Raw genomic sequence first — 11664 nt, 5'->3', positions numbered from 1 at the left:
ACAGGAGCTCGAAATGCAAACTATTAGGATGGATTATGGACTTAATACGCAACAATTAAAGAAATATTGATAAGTTAGTAGCATAATTAATGAACGATTAGCTAATCATATTTTTTAATTATAAAATCAACTGTTATACAAATAATGTGAACTTGTGAACCTAAAATAACTACAACTAATGTAGTTTTTAAAGTTTGGTTTAGCTTTTATAGTATTCTGTCTAAAAAAATACTTACAATTATTTTTTAGTAGTATCAACTGCTAAGGTTGTTAAATATTTATTCTTAGATGTAGTCTTCGTCCGTCAGTTCTCCGCTAAACTCGTAGTCATAGTCATCGGCAGGTCCCAGCGTATTTGTGGCATCTTTAAATTCCTCAATGAGATATTTCTCGGTGGTAGTCTCTGGAACAGCTGCAGTGGTCGGCTCTGTGGTCGTTGTGGTAGCATTCAGGTTAGCCACGACAGCAGGGTTAGTGTAGGCCTGAAGCGTGCGGTACTGCTGCAAAAGTTTGTTCTTGCCCTTTAGACGTTTCTTCTCCAAAGCTGCTTCGAAGTCGAACCCTGCTGGTCTGGCATTAAGAAAATAGTCGAATTAATTAGTAATGTAATAAGGATTAGTGAACCTACTTGTTGCCGCTTTCGAAAACCTTGTTCTGCAAATTGACGATATCGTGTCGGACGTCGGCCATCAGCAATAGCAGGAAGTCAAAGGATCCCTTGTCACCCTTCAGACCACGCGGCCCACGTTCACCCTGCAGCCCCTGAGGACCTCTCAGACCCGGTGCGCCGGTGTTGCCCTAAACAATGTTGCGTATGTTTTATACTTAAATATTCACCCTTGCTCCTCTTTACTCACTTGGGCGCCTCGTTTGCATCTGCACTGGGCGTTCTCATCCCCTGGCAAAGGCACAAAAGCGTCCAATATTGAGTACGTGTAGTCCTGAGTGTTGCCTTGTGCAACTCCACTTCCTTCAGGTCCTGAAACAAATTATATTAAAATACAAATTTCAACTGAGACTCAAAGACATATTTTATTTATTTTTTACTTTCTCATGACTACACAATTAAGAACAATTTCGTTCTTTTTACGATATTTTGTAGATGAACATTTTTCAACTTTTTTTACAGGCGATGTTTAAAGAAAATTAACAAAAATAAATTGAATAGCCAGTTGCAAAAGTCAACATCATTATATATTTAAAAAATAACATTTTTTTAAAGAATAAAGTTATTTCGACGATAAAAATCACACATCTTCTACAATTCACTCATATTATTTCATTACAAATAATTAGAAGATTTAATGTAGCAAATTATCATTACATGGAAATTATATTATTTAGTAGATACTTGTTGATATCACGCACAAAATAAAATTCAATGAAGTAGAAAACATTCATCTAATTTTGGAATTTTATAAAATTGTATGTATGTTTTACTATAATGTCAATAAACATATTTTAGTTAAAAAAAGTATATTTTATTTTTGTTGTATCATTAATTTAGTTAATTAGAAATGTGACTAAATTAAAAATAAGAGGAATTCCTGAAATTATCAAAAACGAAGATTTGTTAGAAGTATGTAAGAAAATAATTAAATATGAAATTCTCCAAAAGAATTTCTTCGTAATTTAAAAAAGAAGATTTAACTAGAAAGTTTTTTTTTTTTAATGAGAAAACAATGTAAAGAGCTTTACTTAAGTTTTATTTATATTTTATTTTTTATGCAATACCCGCTGTTTTTTATTATCATCAGGGTGAATCAGGATAATCGAATTTCAATTGGTTTGAGGTTCTTGAAACAAAAAAATTGAAAAGCAGATTTAGAAATTCCAAAAGTTAAAAAAGAGAGATACAAAATGATGGCAGTATAAATTGAACTTAAGAAAAAAGAAGTTTGTAATGAATAGTAATAACCCTCGTGCTATTATTGATTGATTATTATAAAATATTGTATCTTTGCTTATTTCTTAAATTACATTTCCCACATTTGGACCTTTGCCCATGTTTTTAGCTTAATTTATTTCTTTGATTACTTTCACTCTTTTATTATTTTGATATTGCATAATTAATCACAGTTGTACCACAAAGCTGATACTATTAATTAACAAACTCAATTATTATTAATTGCAATAATTATATAAATTTTGTCCAAATCTACCATAATTATTTTTTGTTTACGAATCATTTCGTTTCTCAAGAACTAAAAGAAACGAATATTTCTGGTTTTCTATAATTACATCTAAAATGTGAATATCAAAAGTTGGAAAATGTAAATGAGTAACACAAATAACAGCAAAATCTTCTTGAAATAAAAATACGGTTATTAATGTTTTTGATTTAGTTGAAGTAATATTGTCGTGGCCGACCAATTTATTGTCATCTATTGTATAACTAATATGTATATTTATTAGGGCCATGACTTTCCTCTTAATTATTACAAATCATATTTAATGTATCCATCAAATATACAAACGGATTATTTAGAATAAGTTGTAGAATATTCCAAACGACGGTTACACATTAAATCGTATAGTTGCGTCTATTGCATCACCACTTAACAGCCTTTTGCAGCCTAAATATTTGTGCAGGATCATAAAACTTAGATAAAGAAACACTTGTGTTTTCCACAAGGTCAAACCTTTTTCTCCCACGCAGCCCTTTTTAAAATGAACACATTTTTGTATTATATAATTTAGTCTTAGTTAGGGGAACGAAGAAAGAAGAAGTCTTTGTTAGGGGAGCGAAGAAAGAAGAAGTCTTAGTCAGGGGAGCGAAGAGAGAAGAAGTCTTAGCTAAGGGGTCGAACTGAGAAGAAGTCCTACTTGGGAGAGTCCAAGGAAGAGCACTTACTTCATAAACACTAACTTAAGAGGAGAATGTAACTCTTAGTTAATAATACCTGAGATCAACTATTGTTTAGTTGACTTCTCAATAAAACTCCGATGTATACAATAAAGTTAATTAAGAATATTGCATTTAATATTCATAAACCCCTCTAAGACTCCGCAACGACATAACTACGAGATAATCCACGGTGTCCAAGGATTTCTTAACCCTGGGACACGACAATATTAAGAATTTAATTTATAGTACCTGGAAATCCACGCGGACCTGGAGGTCCCGGTGGTCCGGACGGTCCACTAGGTCCCGGAGGACCGGATGCGAAGCTGGAAAGACGTATGGCCGTGCTGAGCGCTGACACCTTCTCCTGCAGCACCTTCATCTTATCGTGAAGCTTCTGCACGGTATCGCAGTTGGCAAAGCATCTGTCTCTGAAGGCGGCTAGCTCCTGTAGTCCATCCGTTTGGTAAGTGATGGTCGCATCCGGTTTGCATGTCCTGTTGTCCGACCTGAGCACGTGTCCTTCCCGACATCCGCATCTGTAGCCTCCGACCTCGTTTAGGCATTCGTGCTCGCAGTCGCTGATTCCCTCAGAGCACTCATCAACATCTGCACGTCAGAACATTAATTAAGACATAACAACAGTGCGCCCACGCCACCCCTTTTTCCCAAAATTAATTAACAACTCGAAAGGGATTTCCTCATTTCCTCCTTCGCACTGTGTAATTTATGATTTCGAAATGCTCGTAATTAAGAAATTACTCTTGTTTATTTGACCTCCTCCATTATAAGAACTTTACACAAGTTAATGTGAAATTTGGAAATTTAGACAGGCATTTTCAAGTCATTGCCAGTGAAATATATGTTAGTGTTCAAGTTTAATTAATAAATAAATTCTGAAATACAAAAGCGTACCTTCTTATCTAAAGATTTACTCATTATTTCAATGACTGAAATTATTCATATTTTTAGTAATATTGTTCAATATTAACTCAATTCTACAAAAATGTCTTACATTGAGTTAACATCATATAGTTTTGACTATATTAACTATGTTAAATAATTTAAATTATTCAATTTTAATAAATTTCTATTTATTTCTCAATCTTTTTACCGCGCAATCATCTTTGCTGTTGTACTGCGACTCAATTGTTTAAACATTTTTTGACATTTTGTCTTAAATGTCAATTCTTATTTTGAGGCACATTAAAAATGTATTTGACCCATAGGTTGATTTAAAATACTTTCTATATTATAGAATCTTATAGAATCTATAAGATAATTAATATAGAACACATTTATCTAACTGATGTTAGTAATAAGACAAATACATATTGTAAATATACGTTTACAATCAACATTACATAAATTATCAATATTTATATGTGAGACAATGGAAATAAACTAAAACAATATAAAGCTATTAAATGAATATATAAATAATTGTTTAAAGAAACAATTACAAGAAACAATTTTTAGAATTTTCAATTAATTGCGCGTTAAAAATAATAACTAGTAATGTCTTACATCTGTAAATTTGTAATGAAAAACATAATAATTTTTACGGTAAGTTCGTAAATATATTTTAATAAAAGTGTAGCCAGTAGATCAAATGAAAGTTATAATAAAATATTGTTCGTAAACGTAAGATACTCGTCAGAAATTATAGAAAAAATGAATTGGATAATAATAATATAAAACAATTCATGGGATCAACGCTTCTTTATGTCCTCCTATAAGTATTCAGTACTTACAGGAGGACATAAAGAACTTTTTAGGAATGTTTACTAATAAATAGATATGTAACAAAGTAAGTAGTCTTTAGTATTTCTTGAATTATTTACTAACAAAATAATTCAAATCTAAAGGAACAAAATCAAAGTACTTTTTTTCCCTAAAACTTATATTTTATTCGTATGTCAAAGGTTAAAAAATAAATTTAATATGTTGCTACTAAAGTATTATATTTCCACAGTAATATATGTAATTATGCAGTTTTTATTATGAACAATATAATTTTTATCACCATTTTGCAGAAACAATAATATATACAGACTTCCTGTTTTTATTTAGTTTTTAACATTTTTACGAGAATCACTATCGAGATTTCATATATCTCTTCGTGACAGAAATCCTTCAAAACAATCATAACACTATCTATATGTGAAAACCGAAATTTCTTTTTTGCTAACTCATTATTATTCAACTGTAGAATTGTGCGATTTATTTAATGTTTTATATATTTATATATTGATAAATACATGATAAATTGTAAATATATTAAACTTTAGGTTCATTTTTTAATTTATGATATCAATATTCGTGATTGACGACATCTAATTTTTATTATAATTGTACATTTTATATTGAGCATGTGGTCACTAGCGCTTTGATTTATAAATACGAAGACATTTAATTATTTTTATTCTTTCAATCGCTTGATAATAAGACACCATTTTTAATCTTTTGCAGTTTTTTTGGCAGGAATTTCTTAAATTTCGTTAAAGCTTAATAAATACTCGCGCACTGAAATTTGTATGAACTACTCGCGCGGTGTATTTTATACACTACATGTATTACTCCAGTAATAGTCTATAAATGATTGTATTACGACAAGAAAAAACTTTTCAAATTAACTAATGCTTTTTTATTAGATTCATAACTATTTGTAATATATTAATATAATAATTTCTGAATCAGAATTGTTGTCATTGCCCTCTATATAAGCGTGAGTAGAGGTATCAGCATCGTCCGCTATTACACCAACACTGCAGAGCAAGAACAAACATGCACAAAAACAACTTATTTGTGCCGCAGTCATAACAATATTACATCGGCATTTAGTAAACACTTTGGACATAGGTTACGTTAAGTGTCATAGATGGGGGAAATAAATATAGATGTTGTATCATTTCTTAGAAAATTGGTGTACTTTTTATACCGGCGCAAGTTAAAGGTTAATGTCTTAAAAAAAAAACATATTTTGTATTCATTTTTTTTTACTTCCTCTTGTCATTTTCGAAACCTATTGATTGACCTATTTGTATAACTTCATTTCTTATTTCTAGTATGTTATATTCTTTTTTCAATAAAACTGCTGGCCATACTTTCATTTATTTGGGACTTCTTTCTAAGAATTGTATAAATTTTATAATGAAGTGTATACTGAAGCTTCGCTATCATAGGTAACGTTAAACGAGGTACGACTGTATTATATATTTAATAAAAAATTGCCCATCAACTAATCATGTCAGAATAAATAATGAATTTAATGATTACAGCTTTTCATACACTCACTTTCACTTTATTTGTACTTATTTGCGCACATGTGGTGCACACATTTGTTTTTCCTTATAAGAGATAATTTCATTTTTTTTTTATTGTTTTGTCGGCTAATAACAAGTTTTCGAAACGAACTATGACTATATACATTGTAATAATTTCCAACTGCTACATTTTGCGTCAAAGGCTCATAAAAAATATATACTTATTTGCCGAGTAATAATTTAAACATTTTTATATATAGTTTAAGATTTCTCTGTTGTTTTTTTAGATTACGCCTTGCAAAATCTTCAGATTTATTACGTATAAATACAATTTACTGTTTAAGTTTATTGTAATATATCAACAATAAAATATCATTCTTCAATATTGAATAATCTTTTTTTTGCAAAGACTTATTGAAATTTGTTTTGAACTTTGAATGCATTATCAAAAAAAATCCAATCCAATCTTAGTAATAAAAATACGTTTATTTTTAATTGCTATAAAAACTGCAACTAATGGAACTATATAAATTGTTGATAAAACAAAAATAACTGTGATTTAAATTCGAAAAAAATAAATCAGGAGAAATGAGAAAATATTCTTCTTTTTCTAAACTAATAATTAAATATTTCTTTAGCAAAGTTCATTTTTAGGACTAAAAAAATAAAAATGAGAAAAACAAATTATATTTTTTAATTATATATATATTAATTAGTATGTATTATGACAGAAGGCGGCATCTCGCGAATTCGCAGACGTATGGTGAATTAATAATGCTCTTTTTGTTATTTTACAATTATTGGTTTTATCGGTCGGTCTGTGTGTAGTTGGGTTTATATCATTTGATAATTATTCTTTTACTGTAATTAACTTTGATGAGAAATATGTTTTTGCATATAATATTGGTTGAGAATTATGTGAGGTGAAAAACTGAAAATTAATTTGAAGACATGTTTTTAGCAATGGAAATTTTGTTTTTTACATATTTCATTAGCACTATAAGCTTATTAGAGTTAATCTGCAAATAATTGTAGGTCGACTGAGAATTATGCTTAATTAGTTGCAACATTGTTTTGCTGCGTAGTTAAGGCCGCCCGGACGTGGGTTTTGGGCGTGAATTATGGACGTTTCGACGGTGCATAAAACACATGCGCTCGCAATTTCTTTGCTGTTATTAAAAAAAACTAAAGCTGGGCGCGTCTTAATTAAGAAGGAGGCGGATGTTAATTACCGATGCAGAAAGGCCGTTCGCCTTTCCTCTGGTTCTCTGGGCTGAATTTGTAGCCGTCGTAGCATGAGCAAATGACCCTTTGCATGTAGATGGTGCACTGCTGCTCGCACTGTCCCATCGTGCAAGGATCCTCGTCCTTCGAGACGCACCTGCAAGACGAACACAAAACAACTTGCAACTTACGAGACAGGACTGGATAGTTTCGGTGTAACGAGGTTTATTACTTTCCGGCGATGAAGATGTAATTCGGGCAGCAGTGTTTCCTCGTGCAGTCCACCCATTCCCCGTGCATTTTGCATTTGTACCGGGTCGTAATCACATTATTCGAAGGACATTCCAGAGTATCCGACCTGGAACACAGTTTAACGACATTTAGAAAACATTGTTGTTCTAAAACGGCGCCAATTATGCGCTAGTTTGGCAGCCACCGCATTAGAGCTGCTGCTAATTACAGAAGCTTACACTCCTTATCCTATTTTGAAAAGTCCTTTCTCTTCACTGCATTCTTAGCTTATTATATTTTTAATGAATGTTACATTATGATCAATTATTTTCACACAATTCACGTATCTTTGGATGACTTTGAATTGACGCAGCTGAGTATCATATTACCATATACGTCAAACGTAATAGATGAAAAAAAGAAACCAATTAATGTCAAACTTAAGGTGACTAGATTTTAAATTTGGTGAGAAGGGACAACGTTGGGACAAGAAATTACTTCAATTGTCAGTGGTTTTTTTAATTTATCTGTTTTCGAATAATTGAGTAAATCCTAAATAAAACAAACAAAATCTATTTAAAAAATAAATTGTATTATTTCATAAATTTACTTAGGGCGGCTAATGGCCGAATGGTAAAGTCGCAATGGTCCCGTGAACACCGGTTCTAATCCTGGCCATACCAGGCATTTGTGAGCTCCCTCGTTGCTCAGTGAATAAGGTTAGCAGCATACGGACGTTCAGCTAAGGCGATGGACAATGACAGTCCTAAGGATAGCAGTCAAAGGGAATAGTGGAATCGCATAGCATTAATATAGTACTGACGTTAATCTACAGGAAGACAGCCAACCAGAAAATCACAGATGAATATAATGGTAAAAACTTCAATTGGAAAGTTTACCAAAAATGTCTACCGCAATTACATTTAATTAATGTTGAAAACACTTTAAAAATTAGTAACTTTAATAATGATTAATTTATACACTTAGTTAACTAAAAATTAGAAAAAAAATCGTTACGAGGGCCGTCCCAGAAATACAAGTAAAAAAGAACTACTATGACTCAAGCTTAAGTTTGAAGTTTGTAGACGTTACGTTGTTTAGTATATGTTTGACAGCGATCAATAGTGAACGATGTCGGTGAATTTGTAAACATGGAAAAAGATGGTCATCATTATGCGATACAATACTTTTATTTAAAAGATCTCAGTGTAACCAATATCAAAGCAGAGTTGGATTCTACTCTTGAGAAGTCTGCTTCTTCGTTTACAACCAAATGGTGACAGAGTTTAAACGAAGTCGTACGAGGTGCCAAGACGTACATCGCAGTGGACAAACAAATGAGGTGACCACGCCATAAATGGTGAAGAAAATTTACATAATAGTATTGGACGATGATCGACTAAAAGTGCGCGAGCTAGTAGACATGGTAGTAATTTAAAAAAAAGTGATGTACATCTCATATTGACTGAAAATTTGGAGATGAGGAAGTTGTAGAAGATGGGTGCCGTGTTTGGTCACAAATGGGATGGGTGACGCGTCAGATTTAGCTCCCTCGGATTATTATCTCTTTCCAAACTTAAAAGAATGGCTCGGTGGTAAAAGATTTGTCAATAATGAAGAGGTGGACTTTGCGGTTCCTGGCTTTTTTTTGCAGAGATCGACGGTTTTCACTATAAACAAAGTATCGAAGCTATTGAACATCGCTAAGAACACCATATTGAGATATAAAGATATTTTTTTCCATTTTTTGTGTGTTTTCTTTGTTAGGTCAGGTACTTCTGGCACCACCCTCGTAATTGTGTATTAACAGTGTTTTAGTTTATTATTTTTTCTATCATTTTGTATATGATTAGCAGTTGCTTTTTAAACATAAATTGTAATTATATATTCCTCAAGCAGAAAGACTTTGGTCATTTGGCGAGTAAACAAATAAATAATGGTATTTAAAGGCGGAAAGACCTCGGTCGTTAGCCCTTTGACCAGCTTATTAATATTTTTTTTAAATTTTATGTTAGAATTTATTTATTTATAGAATGTACTTTTTTTCTTTTGTATTGATGTCTGGCAAATAAATTATTATTATTTATTAATAGTATTTTATAAAATTTCTATACAAATTTCATGTACAATTTGAAATCTATTTAAATATTGTAAATTTTACAAATATAATTATTGTCTAGTAATAGATTAAATTTTATATACATTTATTACATAATGATTTATATAATTATCTACTGAATAAACTCATATGTAAATTATATAAGAATTGCGGCTGAAAAATATATTTTACAATTTATAAATATAATAATATCTGTATTTCCTAAGAGGTTCAAGAGCCTCTCGATCATGATATGTTTCACCCATATTTGTAGTATCAATTTGTATGGCATTTATACTAGCAATTGGCTTTTGTCCTGGAATGCCTTCATATTTGTTCAGAGATGGAAAATATTGACTGTTTTCCAACTCAATCTATTCGAGTAAATAAATAAAGTATACTTTATATAAATCAATTATTAAAGGGCGGAAAAACCATGGTCTATAGCTGTGTCCAATATTTGATTTACAAATAAAGTAAAATAAAAAAATACATTATTTTTAGGCAGAAAAGCATAAAATAAAGACTGTAGTCAATATAAACAAATCAACATGGAAAAATCCTCTTATGTGCAGAAATGAATGTAATTTTTTTTTTGCAAAAATAGTCGCATGTTTTTATTGTCCGAAAAAACAGAAACAAGTATGTTAAAGTTTTTGTAGCTTACAATTTGTTAACTCAGTGGTCTACTATTAATAGTTACAAAGTATGGGCCCTTGCGCAAACGGAAGCAAAGGAAATAAAGTGATATGAAAGAGAATACGCTTTGTATATTCCGAGCGAATTATTATGTCCCTGAAAGCGTATTACGCAAGTAATTTTCCATAACATTGAACATCTGCTAACATCTATTGAATGATGTAATATTTATATATTTATTAAAATAGAAAATGCAAGAAGCATTTCACATACCCTACGGCAAATGCGGTTTCTTCGATAAGAGAGTCCAAGTAGTAACCATCCTCGAAGGATGAGGAATCCTCGCAGATGACCGACGATGGCACCAGGGAGATAAACACAATGAGCGCGAATCCGTTCATCCTTTATTTTGCGGAGATTAAACGCTCATCATTTTTCTCATTGGAACGTCGACTGGAAAATTAATAAACGGGAATTACAGCACAAAGACGTTTTAATTAATTAATCTCGAGGGGAAATTAAACAATGATAGAACCTTTAATAAACTCGGATGGATCGAATAATAAAGTTCTTCTTTGAGATTGAATCTCGAAACATCTTATATCCTTTTCCATTGCATTCTTTACGTTCTTTTTAACTTACCAATGGAAATAATTGCAAGCGGTTCGGTCAATTCGGATATTTGTTTTTCTAAAGTTAATAAATTTGTTTAATAGAAGAAGCCTGACCATCTAAATTGAAAATGTGTATGTTTTTAAATCGGTTTCTATTCAAATAGTGCGGAATTTTTGTATTTTTTTTGTTTATAAACTTACCTATGTTAACAAATGCAAGTGTTTACCGTGCCTTTATAAATATCCTTTCAAACGTTTCTTTCTGTAACGTTAATAATAACTTTGCCTAATAGAAGAAGCTCGGCATATTTAAATTGGAAATGTGCAGCACAAACTACTTGACTCTAAAAATTAAAATGTCGAGGTCTGGTCGACGGCGTTTAGTGTAGATTCTCTTCCCATTAGCGTTCCTCTGTATTTAGTTCGCTGTTGTTTTCTTTCTGTCTCTCTCTTTCTCCCAGCTTTTCCACCATCTTCGTACTCCTTCCACAGCGCGACACATGCACTTAATTACGCGCCATCGGTTTAAGGTTTTATTTTTCTTAGTTCATGTTTACTTCTTTTTTCTTTCTTTTTATCCGCACCGAGCATTAAAGAAAATGTAACACCATTATAGAAATTTTACTCTAGTTATTCCATTATGATTACAATTTACACTTAAATCATTAATGTACTCAGATTTATTGAAGATATTTATGTTAATAAATAGTTGACATACATTTAGTAAATTATCATATTATTGATAAA

The 11664-nt window shown here is 31.3% G+C and overlaps 1 protein-coding gene across 1 annotated transcript; it reads right to left on the bottom strand.

Moving 5' to 3' along the window:
• Positions 1-177: 177 nt before the first annotated feature.
• Positions 178-11297, bottom strand: LOC108565575 (collagen and calcium-binding EGF domain-containing protein 1-like). Its single transcript, XM_017925112.1, has 8 exons — positions 11119-11297; positions 10577-10756; positions 7568-7693; positions 7344-7492; positions 3098-3454; positions 858-979; positions 629-798; positions 178-570 (listed from the first exon to the last, which is right to left on the bottom strand). Exons 2-8 carry the CDS (start codon positions 10702-10704, stop codon positions 285-287), a joined length of 1338 nt encoding a protein of 445 aa, XP_017780601.1. The 5' UTR covers positions 10705-10756; positions 11119-11297; the 3' UTR covers positions 178-284.
• Between the last annotated feature and the right edge of the window lie 367 nt (positions 11298-11664).

Source organism: Nicrophorus vespilloides, unplaced genomic scaffold (assembly GCF_001412225.1).
Source record: "Nicrophorus vespilloides isolate i.1.1-1 unplaced genomic scaffold, Nicve_v1.0, whole genome shotgun sequence".
Lineage (NCBI taxonomy): Eukaryota > Metazoa > Arthropoda > Insecta > Coleoptera > Silphidae > Nicrophorus > Nicrophorus vespilloides.
Note: the sequence above shows the minus strand (reverse complement) of the source record. Positions and strands in the feature narration are given on the sequence as shown.

Bases quoted from the DNA above. Each gene is read 5' to 3' on its own strand.
- LOC108565575 (XM_017925112.1), bottom strand. From the start codon at position 10,704: ATGAACGGATTCGCGCTCATTGTGTTTATCTCCCTGGTGCCATCGTCG. The intron at 7,694-10,576 runs GTATGTGAAATG...ACTGTGTTCCAG, and splicing joins GAAACCGCATTTGCCGTAGG to GTCGGATACTCTGGAATGTC. The intron at 571-628 runs GTAGGTTCACTA...TCTTAATGCCAG, and splicing joins GTTTTCGAAAGCGGCAACAA to ACCAGCAGGGTTCGACTTCG.